This window comes from Oncorhynchus keta, chromosome 19, assembly GCF_023373465.1.
Source record: "Oncorhynchus keta strain PuntledgeMale-10-30-2019 chromosome 19, Oket_V2, whole genome shotgun sequence".
In the NCBI taxonomy this organism is placed as follows: Eukaryota; Metazoa; Chordata; class Actinopteri; order Salmoniformes; family Salmonidae; genus Oncorhynchus; species Oncorhynchus keta.
In genome coordinates this window covers 66,250,169-66,272,461 of record NC_068439.1, presented here as the reverse complement: position 1 = coordinate 66,272,461, position 22,293 = coordinate 66,250,169, and the positions used below count along the sequence as shown (strand labels likewise).

Genomic DNA, 22,293 nt, shown 5'->3' with positions numbered 1-22,293 from the left:
GTATCTCATCTCCAATCTGGGTTCTGACAAGACATTCTGAAATCTGGGGACTCACTGTCTGGTTGATTGTCTCATTATCATTTCCTCTGGACAGGAGTAGATAGGGTTTATAGATTAACAAGATTGATATACCAAATAGTTTGACCGATTTAACTGATTGTGTGCACACTCCCTCATTGGCCCCTGGTTGAGAAAAGCTGATTGAACACCTGCAAGACTGGGAGGCTTTTATTTCAAGGGCAATTACGACTGTGCCGGTTTCTCTACATTTGTATTGTAAAAAGGAGCACTGCGATGAAAACACATACCCACTCTATTCTATTCCTAGTTCCTAATTCCACTTTGCGTGCACCCTGAAGAAAGGTGCTGCAGTACAAATTATCCTCTGATTGCAGTTCGCAGTTAGATGAAAGCATTGAGATGAGGTTACTAAGGAGCCGCTCTAGTGAAATTGAAAGGAGGTCTCTTTGTACTAGAGAAGAGACAGATGGGTGGACAGCAGGAGAAAGATGTCAAATTGTATAATTTCATACAGTTCTAGTAAAATGACAATTATAGGCAGAATATACTAATTTCTGCCCATCATGCATTTGAAGTGGGTCCAAAATAGGTATGCACAGCAGGGTCAATTTTACCAAGAGCCGTGAGAAAATGATCCAGTTCCCATGTTGTACCTTTTAATGACCTTTCATAGTGGCAAACTGTGGGATACCTCTCTTTCCCGTTGGGAAAAACAGATTGACCATTTTAAGGTTAATTATTGGTAACTTTCAGCTGTTAAATTATTCCAATTTAACAGGATATAATTGGCTAAATGTCCCCCAGGGGGGGCTAAGAAATTTGATATCCTAACATTGCATGAAGGGACTATCCGAAGCCAGCATAAGATGTTCACTGTGCAGCTGATACAGTCTTTCATTTTCATGGGAGAGAGAGAGAGAGAAGAAAAAAGTACCCTCAATCTGGGGGAATAATCTCTGAAATTCTGAAAAGACTCATTCACTTGACTTCACTTGAGGTTGAGTGTCACTTCTAGGTATGAAATGAAACATGATTGTGAGAACTACAAAAATGAGAGGAGTGGGGAGGTAAATGCGAGGCCTGTGTAGCATAAAAAAAACACTCACAGAGGCGAGGGTGAAATGGCAAGCATGTCAAATGTGAGAGCATGTGAGAGCATCGGCAGACTTGTCAGGACAACAGATTGGGGAGGTTTTATTTTTCAGCCCTTAGCAAGTGGAAAGCACCACAGTGTGGAGATGACGGTCTACTGTCTACAACAGCATCACAGCAGAAGAAGATCCTACACCAAACAAAAGAGGAAACCTTCTGCAACCAACATTCAGAGCAACCAATTGGAAAGGGCTTATGAAATATAAAAGACATACAACACAAACAGTGCACACAGTTTACCCCGTATCCTTTCAATGGACAAAGGACGTCCAGGAGATGAAGAAGAGTAATGAAATACATGAGTTACTGACATACATACAACCACATGCACTCAGATTGAACACAGGACACAAAGTGCAGCATTCTTTTTTCAAATAACACCGCTTTTGGTCTTCATGACTTTGGTTTGGAGAGTGTTTCGGAGCATGTTTGAGCTGGTCAATGGCAATGGCAATTGGTTTTGCGCGATATGGGTTTTCACTTGAAAAAAGGATACTGCATCTTTAAAACACTACATAACTAACCAAGGACAAGTGCACTCATTGTATTTTGGGTTTGTTTGTTTCTGTTTTGTTGTTGTTTGTCTGTTTACTTACAGGTAATATGAGTAAGAATAGTAGCTCCTCCTGGCACGCAAATCAGAGACAGCAGGATGAAGAGATATTGGTGAATGCAAAGTGGGAATCAGTCGGATCAACAAAAGCAGAAAAAGGTGCAAGACAACAAAATCTCCATCAATTAACTTCCTAATGTTAGAATTACATTTTTACATGCATTAATTCAAATTGAGAAAATTATTTTCATTACAAATATGCAAATAGTTTATCTTTTTGTTCTGGTTGAATTTGGAATTGGGCAGAATCATTAATGCCATGCATTAAATACTGTCTCATTCACATGGACAGTCAGACAGTTTGAAGATTGGACTCACAAAGGCAATGGTGTTACATATGAAAAGAAAAGTATTGATAAGCATTGTGGAGAAACACAGCTGCAAAACAAATTGCGCCAAACTAAAGAACAAGCTTCTTGCTACCTGGAAAACAAGCAATGTCATGGACCACCATTTTAAAGATGCAGTATCTTTTATAGGTTCTGTTCAATAAGGGAACCATAGATTCATTATTGTATTAGATCAAAATGAGTTGTGTCTTGCACATAAGTATTGATATCCTCAGTAACTAGTGTTTGTAATGTAATCATCCGATATGAGTAACTAGTGTTTGTAATGTAATCATCCGATATAACTCACAACTTTCCTAAATGAAGATGAAAATAAAAGTATAATTGAAGATAATGTGCAAGTAAAAGAAAAATAAAAGAAGCATACAAATGTTGCCACTGCGTGTATGTTTTGGCCTCAACCTCCATTGTTTCCGTGCAAAGCAACTACGAGATCCCAATATCCACTTCATTGACTTGCATTGCTTTGTGTATCATTGAGTTCTACTCTACTGGTCACCTGATTTTGGAAGAAAATAAACTTGGTGCAACTAACAAGAGGAAGAGAAATTCAGACACACAGGGTCAGTGTGTGTGAGAGAGAGAAATAGACCTCTAATTATCTCTACAATAAACCGATAAGAGGATGTCTAGTTGATTACTACACCTGGGTGTCTATAGCACCAACAACATTAACTACACTCAAGACACCCACAACACGTTACGCTAACTAGTTCCAAAACAAATCTATATCTCCCTTTTTTATTGATTTTCACAAGCTTTCTCTTTACTTTGGGGACATAGGGACATTAGTCATATTTCAGAATTCAATTACCATCAGTACTTTTAATCCATTCCAATGGGATTAGGAGTCTATGGCTCATTAGCACCCAATGTGCCCCATCGCTCCAAACACCAGTCCTTTTTCAGGCTGAAATTACAAACCAGGAAGCCATCCAAAAACTCAAAAGCAGGCACTGTAATTAACGCCAATGTCTGATATGAAAAGCATTCAATGAAATGAACCCCCTCCCACCTCTCTGAAAAATATTCTAAACCACAGGGAATAGATTCTATTACAAACATGAACTATTATGCAACTACAATAGTACACCAACACCAAACCAACACAAACCAATTGTTTGTAATACTGAAAAAAGGGGTTTGAATCTGCCAGATTTACTGTAGAATATTTAACTATAATTCAAAAGCCACTCCTTTAGATTTGATCCAGAAGAACATCGACGAAAAGTAACTTTCTTTCAATATCAGAGAAAGGGAAACTTTGTTATTATTACTCAACCCACACATCTGTCACTCACGACAAGAGAGAAAAGACTCACTTTATAACCTGACCTTTTCCTTTTATCTTCACAAAGGAAGCCTGTACCAGCTCCACTAAATCAACAATACCCAGTGAAGAAAATGGAGGGAAAATAGCATGAAGGAAGGGAAAGGGGAGAATGGAGCTAAGGAATGACCTGTGGCAGAATGAGCTTTCTCTGAAGTTGAAAGGTTATGGATCGGGGTATGGAAGGGGGGTGGAATAGGAAATTAGGAGGGAGACGGCTGTAAATGAGCAGTGGTCGTTAGGAATGATTCCTTAATTGGCAGAACATCTACAGAGACACAGAGGCTGCTCTGCCAATTAAGATTCATTTGAAAGCCTCACTCATCAGTAGTCACAGGCACCGCTTGACTGTCCAACACTGAACAGAACCGCAACGTTACAGATATCTCTATCAGGAACAGGTGTATAAGCACCTCTCATTCATCAGTCTCATTCAAATTCACTTCTCCTGAACCCCACAGATGATAGGCAGTAATGTCATTCAAGTTCATTGGGATGTGTTTGTTTAACCTGGATCATTAGATACTGTGTAGATCACTTTTGTGTAAATCTAACCTGAAAACACATTGGTTGAAAAAGCTTTCATCAATGACCCATGCATTGTATGTGGGTGTCAGAATCTTTGTGAGACAACAAAGATGTATATTCTTACTTACAGTACCTGGTAATAGTTCTATAGGGATATTTCAAACGGTCATTCTGCTAAATGGCCACACGATGGTGCCATGTGTCATACAAAGAGAGAAAAGGTGCGCAGAATAAAGGCTCCTCTCCGCACATCTTTCCTGCAAAACCTGATCAGCATGTAGAGAGAGATGTGCTCTGACTGAACATAAGTTATTTATTTTTTCCCTTTAAAACAATCTCAATTTCTTTCCAAAGTATTCATCACAGGTGCTGGCGACAGTTCAGTTTGCCAGCGTTCATTATAAAACCTTATCTGAAAAACTGAACAAAATCGATAGGAGATTCACAAAGTAATTACAGCGCGACACAATTTGCTCTCTCAAGGCCCCAAACACCCTGATCTCTACAACCTGCCTCCTCTGCATGACCCCAACTGAGTGTGTGTGTGTGTGTGTGTGTGTGTGTGTGTGTGTGTGTGTGTGTGTGTGTGTGTGTGTGTGTGTGTGTGTGTGTGTGTGTGTGTGTGTGTGTGTGTGTGTGTGTGTGTGTGTGTGTGTGTGTGTGTGTGGACATGTTTAACTATACTTGTGGGGACCAGAAGTACTCACAAGAATAGTAAAAAATAATAATAATAATAATAAACAACTGGGGACATGTTGCCAGTTGCCAGACCCCACAAGGAAAAAGGCTAGGGTTTAGGGTTATACTTAGTATTAGGGTTAGAATTAGGGTTAGCGGTTAAAGGTTAGGTTTAGGAGTTAAGTTTGGTTTAGGGTTAAGTTAATATTTTGGAGCGAAGGTTAGGGTTAGGGAAAATAGCATTTTGAATGGGAATCAATTGTGTGTCCCTACAAAGTTAGTAAAACGAGAAAGAGAGAGAAAGAGAGAAAGAGAAAGAGAGAAAGAGGAAGAGAGAGAGAAAGAGAGAAAGAGAGTGTGTGTGTGTGTGTGTGTGTGTGTGTGTGTGTGTGTGTGTGTGTGTGTGTGTGTGTGTGTGTGTGTGTGTGTGTGTGTGTGTGTGTGTGTGTGTGTGTGTGTACACACCTGACTGACCAATTCTTCGTAGTAAAGCCTCCATGACTAAAAAGAAAAATAGCATTTAGACAACATCAGAGGTTTCGGATTATATATAACCTTCCAAAATACAGTCCATTCCCCTATAACTGTTAATGTTAATGAATACTAACAGAAAAGTATAGTAGAGTAAAAGTATGTTGAGCTTGGACTTCCACAAACAGTTAATAATGGATAGCACAGGAATTAATATAGTGTCTTGCGAAAGTATTCGGCCCCCTTGAACTTTGCGACCTTTTGCCACATTTCAGGCTTCAAACATAAAGATATAAAACTGTATTTTTTTGTGAAGAATCAACAAGTGGGACACAATCATGAAGTGGAACGACATTTATTGGATATTTCAAACTTTTTTAACAAATCAAAAACTGAAAAATTGGGCGTGCAAAATTATTCAGCCCCCTTAAGTTAATACTTTGTAGCGCCACCTTTTGCTGCGATTACAGCTGTAAGTCGCTTGGGGTATGTCTCTATCAGTTTTGCACATCGAGAGACTGACATTTTTTCCCATTCCTCCTTGCAAAACAGCTCGAGCTCAGTGAGGTTGGATGGAGAGCATTTGTGAACAGCAGTTTTCAGTTCTTTCCACAGATTCTCAATTGGATTCAGGTCTGGACTTTGACTTGGCCATTCTAACACCTGGATATGTTTATTTTTGAACCATTCCATTGTAGATTGTGCTTTATGTTTTGGATCATTGTCTTGTTGGAAGACAAATCTCCGTCCCAGTCTCAGGTCTTTTCAAAATAAAAAAAATAAAAATCAAATTTTATTTGTCACATACACATGGTTAGCAGATGTTAATGAGAGTGTAGCGAAATGCTTGTGCTTCTAGTTCCGACAATGCAGTAATAACCAACAAGTAATCTAACTAACAATTCCAAAACTACTGTCTTATACACAGTGTAAGGAGATAAAGAATATGTACATAAGGATATATGAATGAGTGATGGTACAGAGCAGCATAGGCAAGATACAGTTGATGGTATCGAGTACAGTATATACATATGAGATGAGTATGTAAACAAAGTGGCATAGTTAAAGTGGCAAGTGATACATGTATTACATAAGGATGCAGTCGATGATATAGAGTACAGTATATACGTATGCATATGAGATGAATATAGTAGGGTAAGTAACATTATATAAGGTAGCATTGTTTAAAGTGGCTAGTGATATATTTACATCATTCCCATCAATTCCCATTATTAAAGTGGCAGGAGTTGAGTCAGTGTCAGTGTCAGTGTGTTGGCAGCAGCCACTCAATGTTAGTGGTGGCTGTTTAACAGTCTGATGGCCTTGAGATAGAAGCTGTTTTTCAGTCTCTCGGTCCCAGCTTTGATGCACCTGTACTGACCTCGCCTTCTGGATGATAGCGGGGTGAACAGGCAGTGGTTCGGGTGGTTGATGTCCTCGATGATCTTTATGGCCTTCCTGTAACATCGGGTGGTGTAGGTGTCCTGGAGGGCAGGTAGTTTGCCCCGGTGATGCGTTGTGCAGACCTCACTACCCTTTGGAGAGCCTTACGGTTGAGGGCGGAGCAGTTGCCGTACCAGGCGGTGATACAGCCCGCCAGGATGCTCTCGATTGTGCATCTGTAGAAGTTTGTGAGTGCTTTTGGTGACAAGCCGAATTTCTTCAGCCTCCTGAGGTTGAAGAGGCGCTGCTGCGCCTTCTTCACGATGCTGTCTGTGTGAGTGGACCAATTCAGTTTGTCTGTGATGTGTATGCCGAGGAACTTAAAACTTGCTACCCTCTCCACTACTGTTCCATCGATGTGGATAGGGGGGTGTTCCCTCTGCTGTTTCCTGAAGTCCACAATCATCTCCTTAGTTTTGTTGACTCCATCAGGTTTTCTTCCAGAATGGTCCTGTATTTGGCTCCATCCATCTTCCCATCAATTTGAACCATCTTCCCTGTCCCTGCTGAAGAAAAGCAGGCCCAAACCATGATGCTGCCACCACCATGTTTGACAGTGGGGATGGTGTGTTCAGGGTGATGAGCTGTGTTGCTTTTACGCCAAACATAACATTTTGCATTGTTGCCAAAAAGTTCAATTTTGGTTTCATCTGACCAGAGCACCTTCTTCCACATGTTTGGTGTGTCTCCCAGGTGGCTTGTGGCAAACTTTAAACAACACTTTTTATGGATATCTTTAAGAAATGGCTTTCTTCTTGCCACTCTTCCATAAAGGCCAGATTTGTGCAATATACGACTGATTGTTGTCCTATGGACAGAGTCTCCCACCTCAGCTGTAGATCTCTGCAGTTCATCCAGAGTGATCATGGGCCTCTTGGCTGCATCTCTGATCATTCTTCTCCTTGTATGAGCTGAAAGTTTAGAGGGACGGCCAGGTCTTGGTAGATTTGCAGTGGTCTGATACTCCTTCCATTTCAATATTATCGCTTGCACAGTGCTCCTTGGGATGTTTAAAGCTTGGGAAATCTTTTTGTATCCAAATCCGGCTTTAAACTTCTTCACAACAGTATCTCGGACCTGCCTGGTGTGTTCCTTGTTCTTCATGATGCTCTCTGCACTTTTAACGGACCTCTGAGACTATCACAGTGCAGGTGCATTTATACGGAGACTTGATTACACACAGGTGGATTGTATTTATCATCATTAGTCATTTAGGTCAACATTGGATCATTCAGAGATCCTCACTGAACTTCTGGAGAGAGTTTGCTGCACTGAAAGTAAAGGGGCTGAATAATTTTGCACGCCCAATTTTTCAGTTTTTGATTTGTTAAAAAAGTTTGAAATGTCCAATAAATGTTGTTCCACTTCATGATTGTGTCCCACTTGTTGTTGATTCTTCACAAAAAAATACAGTTTTATATCTTTATGTTTGAAGCCTGAAATGTGGCAAAAGGTCGCAAAGTTCAAGGGGGCCGAATACTTTCACAAGGCACTGTAGGCTCAATACACTCTCTACTGGGGGCTGTTAGTTAGACAATTATTGACTTTTGATGCATTTAGATGGTCAACACAGTCAAATCCTACAAAATAAAGGCCAGGAAAGATAGGAAAGCAGTAAACAAAATTCTGAATGAGTCTTGAATGAAGCAGCTCCAAGCATTACTGAGTGGGATGAGAAGGTAAGTGAGTGACAAAATTAATAAAACTTGAGGCTAGCACAAACTGAGGACAGCTCAATATTGTTCTTATAGTATGTATCCTGAATGCAACCCTCAACAAAAAGCTGCCAACTTTTTCTGTGGAAAAACAGCATAAAAACAGAAATCTTAATAAGCTGCAATGAAAATCCACAGTAAAACACATCGGAATAGCTATTAAATTAAGACACCTCAAAGACTTCAAAGAAATGTTCCACTTCTCAGCAAAGAAAAGTATATTAGTATTGCTCACCACTGGTATGCACTTATGTGAGTTCAAATCACCTCCAAAACTCAGCAAAGCCAAATAATCCTGGGTATGTTACACAGCTTTTCAGACCAGCCACTTCAGATATAAAGCTGAAATTCTCTGAACATTTTAAGAAAACCTGGGGAAATCTGTATGCTCCAAAGTTCACTGTGCTACTCTGAGAGATAAGCCTTATGGGTCCTCCTCATCTAAGTCATGTCCAGTACTCTGCCTACTTCCCCTTGAAACTCAATACAACTCTCTACCAAACCATGTTATGACAAACTCTGGTAAAGCTGACTATATGTAAGGCTGTTTTACCAGAGTTTGTCATAACATGGTCTTGACACTGCATAAACAATAACATACAATACTGTAGTCTCGTCTCCCCCTCTCCTCCCACCCCCATTTCCTCCCTCCTCTCACCCCCGCCACCCCCCTCCTCCCTCCTCTCACCCACATCTCTCCTCCCTCCTCTCACCCCCTCTCCTCCCTCCTCTCGCCCCCCCCTCCTCCCTCCTCTCACCCCCCTTTCCTCCCTCCTCTCATACCCCGCACCCCCTCCTCCCTCCTCTCCCCCACCCCTCTCCTCCCTCCTCTCATCCCCCCTCCTCCCTCCTCTCACCCCCCTCATTGTGAAGGCTGTCTGATAGTCCAGCCCAGCCTCTGCTGAGAATCATGGTTATGTTGATGGCATGGGATGGAGTTGTTCTCATGGTGTGTAGGTATGCTATGCTAGCATAGAGCCAGTAACAGTGTCTACTATTTACGACGCTCCACTCACCTCTTCTTGACCAGAAGGATGGCCACCAGCACCAGTAGGATGAAAACCAGCACCCCAGCACTGATGCCAGCAATCTTCACCACCCTGTCTGTCTGCTTGGCTGGGTCCGGGATCACCTCTGGTTCCTCTGTAGCTCCTAGGTGACAGGTTAGAAAAAAATGTCAATTAATAAGGTGAACGTTTGTTGTCGTTTTGACCGGGAAACACAACCCTTGAAAGGGCATAGTGCAAAAGTGAGTCTCTTCCAGCAGAACTATACTTCCTTTGATCATAACGTTTGTTCATAATGTTTGACCATAATGATTACTTCACTTGACCAGGTGGTGGTCCACTCGAACAGGGATTGGTTTTCCCATCACACATGATATATACACTTCAGCCTTTCATGAGGATGTCTTCCAGATTGAGCCATACCATAACATAAAAAGACAAAGGCCTACTCATATTTAAATACATTCATATTTCCATTACCGTATACTATCTTTATGCACTGGTTCTACACACACTAATGTACTGATTAAATTGGGTTTTCTTGTAAATGCCTCTAGAATATAATTTCTAATTATGTTTCATACCCCCGTGGTCCCACAAGATATTAAAAGTATAAATTCACTATCTCTTGTCTTTTAATATTTTCAAAAACTTCAAAGCCATTAACTACTGTAAAGCATTGGGTTTGGATACTCATTAGAAAACAAAGAAAATAATATGATATCCTAGTACACAGCATGTTATTTGCTAAACTGTTTACAAATAGGGGCATACGTAAATACTGTCAAAGGTTAACCAATACAAAACTATGTACCAATCAGAAAAGTTGAAAAAAATCTAAATATCTCTACATTGATCATGTTGCCTCTGATGTATTGTATTATTTGGCTTTTGAGATATACAAACGCCATAATCCTCTTTCTAATGCAAAACACATAAAAACCAAAGTAAAGCATAATCCTTCCTTTTATGGTCTCCTAGCACTTAGTGAAATGCCCTTCCTACAGTAGACTGAGACCATTGCACAATTTCTAAAATGTACGTCATTTCTTGATGCAAGTCCTTTATCTCCTGACCCCTGCACTCCAACCTGCAGGGCAAATATGATGTCAAAGGATAATTATATCCCTATACAACGCTGAACCTAGTACTTTATTCATACAATAATGTAGTCCTTTTATATCAACAGCTGAATGATAACCAACAGCAGTGAAAGGAATGTAAGATATGACGACTCCCATCTCATCCATCCTCAGAGCAAACGGAGGTTCTTTACAAAGACTGATACAATGGGATGCCTGGGAAAAGCCCATCTTCAGCCAGCACTCAAGCCATTATTCCTCAGGGTCAATTCAATGGCCTAGTTTCTATCAAGGGAGAAAACAACAACAAATATAGAAGCGAGGGGGGCAGGTCCTTTGGGACTGTCTGTTGTGCTTGACAGTGAGCCCCCCCCAGCTCTCGTTTGCCTCTCCAAATCTATCCCTCTCGCTATCAGGTTGGAAGGAGACGGATGTCTACAGAACATGTGTCCCAAAGGAGCGGGACAAACTGTCCTTGTCTCTCACGTTGTCACCCACTGGCCACGCCGCTGGCTTCAACCCTTAAACACCCACAGCTACTATCCCAGCTCTTTCACCCTCACTTTAGCCATGCTATTGTAGTGGGAACATGATGGTACAGAAACCATTTTCCAGTATTTAAGTCAGCTTCAAAAACATTCTGGAAAATATCAGCGAAATGAACTGAACAGACTAGATTGTTTGGATCGGCTCAGAGTATACCTGAACTTGACCCCATGGTGATAATAACCAAGTCATTGATATGATGGAGCTGTGTGTTTTTCTGTCAATGTTTGCTTACCACTGCAGCCTTATTATGGGACAAAGAGAAGATGAAAGTAGAGCCTTTGCCTCAGTCAGAAATATGTCACCCTTTTTTTCTGGATTTCTTTTTTAGATTGTAAAACAGCAGTATTAAATCATCTGATAGGCAAATAATACACATTCATCCACTTAATGTTTTACATGCAACAGCCAGACTATACCATAAAGAGTACTATAACAAATGTAATATTGAGCGCAACAAGAAAAACAATAGCCTTGATAGCAGAGCAGGTTTCACAATAGATGTTGACACCAGTTAAAAGGTTATTAATCAGTTCCTCAGCCCGGTTTTAAGGTATTGCTTGAGACATAATCCCCATCTCGCCTCAAGAATACTTATGTTTCTGTCAGAGTTAGAGATATATTCATGAAAAAATACCAGAGGAAAATCAAATGGAATTGGATTACAACCATTTTGAAGATAAAACTCACTGCTTAAAATGAAAATCTATTTTCATTCCTAATGGTAGGCTACACGGCGGAGCTCTTATCAAATTCTGTCTGGATTGGTTTGACAACCTCCGGGCCAATGCGCTTCGGAGACATTTGTATGGGGAAAACAATTCATGACAAGCAGTACAACCAAAAAACAACAACACTTTCATATCCAATTAAGTTAGGGCAATTAAGGTGGTTTTCAATTCAGAGAATGAGAGCGCATCTGGCATATAATGTATCAAGGATGGAAACGTGAGTGACTGAGTGAGATCGGCACAAGTGGGCAAAGACTACATACACTGTACTCCAAGTGGATACTGCATGGACACACACTGAGCTACTTGAATTTCTGAGCACGACACAGTTCTGGGAAAAGGGTCGATTATTGTTAGGACTAAACAACGTTGTTGAGAGAGGATGGAAAAATAGTGCGATATGTTTCATCATGGCTATGACAGAGAACGCATTGGCCACATCAACATGCTCTTACAGTATGACGTGACTTAACTGTGGCTGATTTTTATTAGTGTCACAATTATGTGTGCCCTTGTTGTCAGTGTCACATCAATTAGGGTTTCATGACAGGGAGAAGGAGAATATCAAACGTAGCTAAATCTGGTAATAATAATGAAATAGGCCTATATGAGAGAACAGTATGACCAACAGTACGGTCTTTCCGATCTTTGAAAGGCACAACAAATCCAAGCCCTGGTGTGTTAATGCACAGCCAGCTGTTTAAGCATTATAAATACAACACTTTCCATGTCTGATAATCTAATATTATATGTGGGCAGATTTCTAAGTTTGGCCTTTCAAAAAATCTCAACTGATTATTAAGCAGAAACATTAAATGCATAAATATGAGTCTAATTGATAAGCATAGAAATAAAGCTAAATTCATATATTTAGTGGTAGTACACCCTTCGGGGTGACATCATCATTACATCTACAGTTGAAGTCAGAGGTTTACATACACGTTAGCCAAATACATTTGAACTCAGTTTTTTTTAACAATTCCTGACATTTAATCCTAGTAAAAATTCCCTGTCTTAGGTCAGTTAGGATCACCACTTTATTTTAAGAATGTGAAATGTCAGAATAATATTAGAGAGAATGATTTATTTCAGCTTTTATTTCGTTCATCACATTCCCAGTGGATCAGAAGTTTACATACACTCAATTGGTATTTGGTAGCATTGCATCTAAATAGTTGAACTTGGGTCAAACATTTCAGGTAGCCTTCCACAAGATTCCCACAATAAGTTGGGTGAATTTTGGCCCATTCCTCCTGACAGAGCAGGTGTAACTGAGTCAGGTTTGTAGTCCTCCTTGCTCGCACACGCTTTTCAGTTTTGCCCACAAATTTTCTAGGTGTGAGGTCAGGGCTTTGTGATGGCCACTCCAACACCTGGACTTTGTTGTCCTTAAGCCACAACTTTGGAAGAATGCTTGGGGTCAATGTCCAGCTTTAACTTCCTGACTGATGTCTTGAGATGTTGCTTCAATATATCCACATAATTTCCCCTCCTCATCCTGCCATCTATTATGTGAAGTGCACCAGTCCCTCCTGCAGCAAAGCACCCCCACAACATGATGCTACTACCCCCGTGCTTCACGGTTGGGGTGGTGTTCTTCGGCTTGCAAGCCTCCTACCTTTTTCCTCCAAACATAACGATGGTCATTATGGCCAAACAGTTCTATTTTTTGTTTCATCAGACCAGAGGACATTTCTCCAAAAGTACGATCTTTGTCCCCATGTACAGTTGCAAACCGTAGTCTGGCTTTTTATGGCGGTTTTGGAGCAGTGGCTTCTTCCTTGCTGAGCGGCTTTTCAGGTTATGTCGATATAGGACTCATTTTACTGTGGATATAGATACTTTTGAACCTGTTATCTTCACAAGGTCCTTTGCTGTTGTTCTGGAATTGATTTGCACTTTTCCCCCCAAAGTACGTTCATCACTAGGAGACAGAACGCGTCTCCTTCCTGAGCGGTATGACGGCTGCATGGTCCCATGGTGTTTATACTTGCGTACTATTGTTTGCACAGATGAACGTGGTACCTTCAGGCATTTGGAAATTGCTCCCAAGGATGAATCAGACTTGTGGAGGTCAACAAAAAAAATTCTGAGTTCTTGGCTAATTTATTTTAGATTTCCCATGATGTCAAGCAAAGAGGTACTGAGTTTGAAGGTAGACCTTGAAATGTATCCACAGCTTTTAAAGCCATGACATAATTTTATGGAATTTTCCAAGCTGTTTCAAGGCACAGTCAACTTAGTGTATGTAAACTTCTGACCCACTAGAATTGTGATAGTGAATTATTAGTGAAATAATATGTCTGTAAACAATTGTTGGAAAAATGACTTAGGACATCCACTTTGTGCATATGACACAACAGACTTGCCAAAACTATAGTTTGTTAACAAGACATTTGTGGAGTGGCCGAAAAACAAGTTTTAATGACTCCAACCAAAGTGCATGTAAACTTCCGACTTCAACTGTATCTGTGATGCCATGTGGTGGATGGAAGCATGTCATTCCTAGCAAGCATAGCCTAGCATAGCATTTTTTGAAACCTGATGCAGCTAAGCTAATTTCTTCAGGCATAGTGTTATTGATGCATGATTATAGAGTTAATACATGGTTAATACAAGTTACATCTGGCATATTAGCATTAGCAGCCACCTTAGGCTGACATGCGAGATCATGAAATGTTTTGCCATTAGTAATATCTTCATATAGCTCTCCACTGAAAAACAGTAGGGTTTTGCTTGTTTCATACCTCCTAGTTTTCATACCTTCTAGTAGAAATAAAGTTGTTGCTGGAGTAGGGTGGAACTGTCCTGATGCCTTGATGGGACTATTGTACTATTTAGCCTGGCCAACTAACTTTTGAATGAGATACTGAAGCTGAACTGGCCATTTAATTAATTGTAGTAAGACATGGCCATAAGCACTTGAAATACTTGGCCCGTTACTCCAATGCACTTCGGAAAATGCATGTTCAGCATAAATGTTGTCCATAATCTATAATGCAGGTAATTTCAATAGTGCAAAGCCAGAGGACAGAGTCCATAAATTGCCAACCCATTTCCCTTCGATTTACGCCACAGATGAGCTGGCACTGTAGGAATTGTATCAATTTAATGACCACTCCCTCTTAATCACTAAAAACCAACAGCATGGCTTTATGATAAAAACCATCTCTCTCTCTCTCTCACTCTCACTCTCACTCTCACTCTCACTCTGTCTGTTAAATCAGAAGGATTGGCCCTGCTAGCCCCCTGTTCTCAGAGACACAAGCTGTTCACCAGAGCAAGGTGCTTTACAAGCGCACATATCACAAATAAATAAGCTTTCCTTAATTCCGCCTCAATCCAGATTCTCGCTGCACGACAATTCTCTTGGAAGATAAAGTGACACACGCATTATCACGTAACAGTTCTTTATCTGAGCAAGAGAGTGGGCATTTATTGGCTACTGGGAAAAGTGATTGAATAACTGGATAACTGTAATGTACAGTCAATGAAATGATACTGGGCAAGAAGAACTTATTTTGTTGTATAAATAAACAAAAAGAAAACTCTTACCTTTTGTTGCAAGTCTCAGACATTGTGTTTTTGATTCCTGAGAAACAAAATAAAATAAAATAATACAAATCAGTTCAACATGAGAAACAGGAACAAACTAGATAAAAGGAAAACTAATGAACAGCAGTAGGTTATCAAAGGGGGGTGGGAAAACAATGCATCTCAATGCACAATTCAGTTTTAAGACATATTTAAAACCCCAAAAACCCAATGAGGGAACCTTAGAGGGTCCTATTGGCCGAGAGTAGTGTATATTCACCTTCTCCACACTGCTGACGGCCTGGAAGTAGATATTATAGTTCTTCCTGGGGGTGAGTGGAGGGTTCCAGAAGCCATGGTACGTCTTGTTGTCGCCCACCGTGAACGGAGAGGGTTCAGGAAGGTTCCCTGGTGGCAGTTCTGCCGCAAAGTAATAAGACGAGCCACCACTGGAGGCACTGTGGAAGGGGACTGGGACCTGGTAGCAGTCCACGGAGCTGGCCTCCCTGCGTGTGCGATGTGGGTTCAGCTCCTCCACCACGATCTGATAAGCGCTGAGGAGGGACAACACATCACAGGCAATCAGTCCCCACAAAACAACACAAGCAAACAAAGCCAGCTAGCCAAACAAAAGGCAGGCTAATCTTAAAGCAATCTCTTACTTCACGGAGCACAGAGAGGGCATGCCAAATGAGCTTAACACTTGGAATGAGCCCTGGCTTGGCAACGTCGTACACTACAGGCCTTGCAATTTCTACCAGAGCCCCTTTATCTGCACATGGCCTTTAACTAATAACAATCCATTCTCTCAGACTGGGAGGCTGTAGAGAAATCCCCCTGAATGGGAGTTGATGAACCTCCAGTGAGAGTAACAGGTCAGGTCTATAATTTGTATTTCAGAGTCACACTGCTGTGCTTCATCTCTCCCCCTGAGGGTCTTTGTTAATGTGGCGAGACACGCAAAAACCACAGTGCCAGGGCAACTTATTAACACAGTGCAGGGCAAGGAGAAGCCCCTTCACACACTCATGGAGCTGTAAACATGGCAGACCTACGTTCCTTCCGCATCCACAGCTCAGAGCCACCTCCTAGACTTCACTACCCTTAGTTCCGCTCAGAGAGCGCGACCCCTCCTCCCACCCTTGGTAATGACTGCCCAGGGGCGTATCTCTGTCCCCCTGACCGCCCTTCCCTCACCATTATCGCCCAAGTGCCCTGACAGCCATCTCCACATCCCTGACCTTCCATAGCTCCTATTTTAGCTCAAAGCACCGCAGATCTAAAATACAAGTGACACTCCATAATGCCAGTCGCAGATGGACACAAAATTCTCTTCCACCAAAATAGGGTGAGTGCTCGGGCTCTTTCCTCTACCCTGTACTGCTTGTCAATGACAAAATGTTACAAATTACCTGGACAAATGGCCTGAGGCTCGCCATAACTCAATCTCTCATACACACCTTAACAAACCCTCTCTAAATTACCGCTACACAGACCTGCTGCGTGATTAGCCAATCGGCTTCCATCAGAGCTTGGCCAGTTTTACGGAGCACTGCCAAAACGAGTCAAATTAAACGATCCCTTTGATAACACACATCTTTGTTTCGTTGATGCACCTAAGTCTTTATGATATTTGTAGCATTATACTGTACACAAAATCTGTATTCCAGAAGAAAAAAACACCCAAAGACATTTGCTCAAAATTAGAAGTGGGTGTGACATATTAGCTACAACTGCCACATATACTGAGTGAGTGCTTGTGAGAAAGAAATGCAGTCAGGTGGTTTTGTTATTGTTCTTTGTTCTTTCCCTTTCAATACACAGCCCCTCCAATTTCACAATCAAAGAACAGGCCTGGTTGCATAATAGGTGATTTACTGAATCTGAGCACCAAGAGTTCTATCCAAATCCTCTTTATGACAAGTACCTTCAACTCCATCCCTGCCGATTGTGATAGGGGAGAGGAAATGAAAAGGCACAGGCCAACAATGGCCAAATCAAATGGAGATCGGCAGGGCCATGGACCTGAATATGTAAATTCCCTGCAGAGTCTCTGTAGACATTACCCAGTACTGCTCTCTCTATTTGTGGGATGTACTACAGGGAGCGACAGGGAGCGACACAACACAAACGTCCTGACAGAGATGTCCTGGTAAACAGATGGATGACCTTCATTAAAATGACTAGACGGAACTCTTGGACAAAAAAAAGCCAGGCATTAGTTCTCTCACCTGATAGGGGCACCTTTGGCCTGAGCGGGCTTCAGTAGGACGGTGATGGTGGTGGCCGTTTCATTCAGAAACGCCTCGGACCCATCATACTCTTCCAGTGTTGGGGCTATGGGGAAAAAGCACACCAGACAGACAATAATTTAGTGCAAAATCACAGGAGGAGGAAAATTGTCGGCAATGGGGTGTAATATGTTGAAGTCTTGAGAAAGGCATGCTCTATCAGGAAACATTATGTTTAATTTTGAACTTGGCTGAACTTTAATATAGCACTGCAAAGTAAAAAATATAAAAATATATTTCCTGCTTGGAACATGTTTTCTAAAACACTTCTGGGAATTGCAACCTGACAAATTGACAATAGCAGTTTTGCCAAAACGCAGGAACTGCGTGATTACATCTACATTACGTACATTACATATCTTTGAAGTAGGCGCTTAGCGCAAAAAGCACCAGGCTCCTCTTATTTAAAGAAAGGTTACTGGCCTCATTTTCCATTAAGGAAGCTTTTAGCTTCCATTCACCTAGTTAATTTGATTGATGTGGTTTGCATTATCATCTAATGAGGTCCTAGGCTGTCATTTCAACAGATTCCAAATACATCCCGGTCTAGGACATGTTGAGTGCTGCCAAGATTAGAATTTGGAAAAATGTGTGCTTCAGAAAATTACTCCAACAGGTACAGAGCATCCAGATATTCCATTACGGAACGGAGTCTGACACGATCAAAATGACTGAGAGATATCTCAGTGCTGTGCTTAGTATCATGGTAGAAATTGCTCAGAAAACCGATAAGCGAACCAACCCATAACCCAACCAATTTTTTTGTTACCCCATTCTGGTTCATTTGCTTCCTAGATGCTATTTGAACCTGCAGCGCTTCCAGACACTTTTTACCAAAACAACAACAGGCAGGAATGTCATAAGACAACAACTACATTATGCATCAATTTAATTTGACTTGATTAATAAACTATATTTGCTCTGGTAGCACTATTAATAGTCTAGCAGCTGTAACACTACAGACATTATACTGCATACATACTCTACCATACTAAGGATGATTCTCTTGGCCAGTTTTCCCTTCTAAAATAGATCTTCTGACCTCAATAGGACTTCCTGGATAAATAAATGTTAAATAAATGTACCTGAGATGTTGGTGGTGACGTTGAGTGTGGTCGGGGGGCCGAAGCCCTTGACGGTGCTGGCTCGTATGATGAACTGGTAGGTGGTACCAGGGTGCAGCTGGTTGAAGACGTGGTGAGAAGTGTTCCAGGGCAGAGAAACGATCAGAGGGGGGCGCATTATTGGCACCGAGGGGTCAAAGGACCGAATACCACTGTAGGCGATCTGTTAGGGGAGGGAGAGGAGAGGGACATACAATATTTACCTAATGAGCTGTTGAAAAGTGTTCATGCTAATGGTTACAGACTTTCTGTAACATTATGCCGTGGTAGAAACTTTATCTGTGTTTAAGTAGGTGGAATGCACATACGTAGCAAAGTACAACAAATGAGAGTGTTTTTGAGTGATTTTTCTACATTGTGTATTGACTTGAGGTAGGGCTGGGCGATATGTGCAAAATATCATGGTATTTTAACAAAATTGGACGGTATTTGGCAATATTTTTAGTTTTTGAATAATAAATGTTGTACATTTGCTTTATGAGTAGTGAGTGATCCCAGGGTGCTTTATGAGTAGTGAGTGATCCCAGGGTGGCAACACATACATTCTAAGTGACTTCAATGAGTCTTTCTCCATTCTGATTCTTTTATACTGTTCAATTCAACTTCCACCAAAACCAATTTCAGCACTTTTATCATTCCTGCATTTGGTTTTAAATATACGTAAGCATCAAAAGTAAAAGTAATTGATAAAATGTATAAATCATTTTTTAAATCATTAAGGAAACCAGATGGCACCATTTTATTTTTTATTCACGGACGACACACTCCAACACTCAGACTTCATTTACAAACAAAGCATTTGTGTTTAGTGAGTCCTCCAGATCAGAGGAAGTAGATGACCAGGGATGTCCTCTTGACAAGTGTGTGAATTGGACCATTTTCCTGTCCTGCTAAGCATTCAAAATGTAACGAGTACTTTTAGGCGTCTGGGAAAATGTGTGGAGTAAATAGTATAGTATTTTCATTAGGAATGTAGTGAAGTAAAGTACAGATAACAAAAAAAAGACTTAAGTAGTACGTTAAAGTATTTTTACTTAATTACTTTACACCACTGCTCAATTGAGATAATTTCCACACTGCCACGTAGGGCTGTATGATATGGGCAAACAATCTAGGACTTATTTTTAACCAAATGTTGCAATTGCGATTTGACTTGCAAATTAGAGCAAAACTGTTGGAAAAAATGGAAATAGAATGACTATTCTTATTATATAGTTAGAATATAATAGTGGGCACTTTGAATACAGAGTTGTTTGAGATGACAACAAATTAAAATGCAAGGAGGAGTTATTGTGACAGGGTAGGAACTAAAGTGTTGATAAGTGTTTCCTAGAGGACACTATAAGCTTTGGCTACATTGCATGTATTCTCTTAGATACTTCATGTAGATAAAGAGGAATATGCAAAGCAAGAATATGTTGATTTAGAAGACACGGTTGCACAAACAACATGCTGATTTAGGTTTACACCACCACCGGTATTATCAGGCTGTATTAGCTAGCTACGTTTGCTCTTATCAGTACATTTATTAGCTAGGTTGCAAGCTATTAGCATTAGCATCTCACAAGATTTAGGGAAACTTGCTAAGAAAAGGCAAACTAGCTGTTTGCTGATTTAAGAAACACAAACTAATTGTGTCATTATAGAACGCTAGTGGATTTATATAAAGAAGCTAAACAGCATCATTGTCATCAACATTGTTGCATGTGCTGCATTGACCAAGCAGACTGAAAACAAGTGTCTCGTGGTTGATGGACATCAAATGCGCTCCTTGAGTGACAGGGGGCCTGGCTAGGTCTGTGGAAAGTGACACAGAGAGAAAGAGCAGAGAGAGATGACTCAAGTAGCGAAGTAAACTATAAAAATTGACATTACACATGGCGTATCACATTTAACAAACCAAACATTCAAATACCGGTATAGAAGGTAAAGTAAAAACCCAAACTGGTCCCTGCATCAATACCGGTATATCATAAAATGCAGTATGCCGCCCAGCCATAACTTATGGATATGGAATGCATATGTTAACACTTGTAAGCCTGAACTAAAATGTGTGATAATATAGTTGAGTATGTGACTTCCCATGGCATTATGTTGTATGTGTGTCATGTTAAACGTCTCTCTATCCACCGGATGTGTACCAAACTCAGTGGCAGCAATAAATCCTCTCTTTAAAAAGCCAAACCTTGACCCAGAAAATATAAAAAACTATCGGCAGCAACACACTGCCTTCCTGAAGACAAACAATGTATACGAAATGCTTCAGTCTGGTTTTAGACCCCATCATAGCACTGAGACTGCACTTGTCAAGGTGGGAAATGACCTTTTAATGGCGTCAAACTGAGGCTTTGCATCTGTTCTCGTGCTCCTGGACCATAGTGCTGCTTTTTATACCATCGATCACCACATTCTTTTGGAGAGATTGAAAACCCAAATTGGTCTACACGGACAAGTTCTGGCCTTGCTAGATCTTATCTGTCGGAAAGATATCAGTTTGTCTCTGTGAATGGTTTGTCCTCTGACAAATCAACTGTAAATTTCAGTGTTCCTCGAGGTTCCGTTTTAGGACCACTATTGTTTTCACTATATATTTTACATCTTGGGGATGTAATTCGAAAACATAATGTTAACTTTCACTGCTATGCGGATGACACACAGCTGTACATTTCAATGAAACATGGTGAAGCCCCAAAATTGCCCTCGCTAGAAGCCTGTGTTTCAGACAAAAGGAAGTGGATGGCTGCAAACGTTCTACTTTTAAAACAGAGATGCTTGTTCTAGGTCCCAAGAAACAAAGAGATCTTCTGTTGAATCTGACAATTCATCTTGATGGTTGTACAGTCGTTTCAAATAAAACTGTGAAGGACCTCGGCGTTACTCTGGACCCTGATCTCTCTTTTGACGAACATACAGTATCAAGACTGTTTCAAGGATAGCTTTTTTCCATCTACGTAACATTGCAAAAATCAGACATTTTCTGTCCAAAAATGATGCAGAAAAATGTATCCATGCTTTTGTCACTTCTAGGTTAGACTACTGCAATTCTCTACTTTCCGGCTACCTGCATAAAGCACAAAATAATCTTCAGTTAGTGCTAAATACGGCTGCTAGAATCCTGACTAGAACCAAAATATTTGATCATATTACTCCAGTGCTAGCCTCCCTACACTGGCTTCCTGTTAAGGCAAGGGCTGATTTCAAGGTTTTACTGCTAACCTACAAAGCATTACATGGGCTTGCTCCTACCTAATCTTTCCTGCCGTACATACCTACACGTACGCTACGATCACAAGACGCAGGCCTCCTAATTGTCCCTAGAATTTCTAAGCAAACAGCTGGAGGCAGGGCTTTCTCCTATAGAGCTCCATTTTTTATGGAATGGTCTGCCTACCCATGTGAGAGACGCAGACTCGGTCTCAACCTTTAAGTCTTTACTGAAGATTCAGCTCTTCAGTAGGTCCTATGATTGAGTGTAGTCTGGCCCAGGAGTGTGAAGGTGAACGGAAAGGCTCTGGAGCAACTAACTGCTCTTGCTGTCTCTGCCTGACCGGTTCCCTTCTCTGACTCTAACCCTATTACAGGGGCTGAGTCACTGGCTTACTGGTGCTCTTCCATGCCGTCCCTAGGAGGGGTGCGTCACTTGAGTGGGTGGAGTCACTGACGTGATCTTCCTGTCT

At 41.0% G+C, this 22,293-nt stretch overlaps 1 protein-coding gene across 14 annotated transcripts in view; it reads right to left on the bottom strand.

The window, feature by feature from the left end:
- Nucleotides 1–22,293, bottom strand: part of LOC118398716 (receptor-type tyrosine-protein phosphatase kappa-like) — a 169,779-nt gene that overhangs the window by 16,848 nt on the left and 130,638 nt on the right. For 7 of the 14 annotated variants that reach the window (XM_052471045.1, XM_052471046.1, XM_052471051.1 and 4 more), the window contains 7 exons: nt 18,578–18,779; nt 17,433–17,538; nt 15,482–15,755; nt 15,223–15,259; nt 9,318–9,453; nt 5,138–5,173; nt 1,770–1,799 (listed from right to left, as the gene is read on the bottom strand). In XM_052471045.1, coding sequence (XP_052327005.1) covers nt 1,770–1,799; nt 5,138–5,173; nt 9,318–9,453; nt 15,223–15,259; nt 15,482–15,755; nt 17,433–17,538; nt 18,578–18,779 — 821 coding nt within the window. The remainder of the gene's footprint in view (nt 1–1,769; nt 1,800–5,137; nt 5,174–9,317; nt 9,454–15,222; nt 15,260–15,481; nt 15,756–17,432; nt 17,539–18,577; nt 18,780–22,293) is intronic. The other 7 variants (XM_052471052.1, XM_052471055.1, XM_052471057.1 and 4 more) reach the window with 3 other exon arrangements.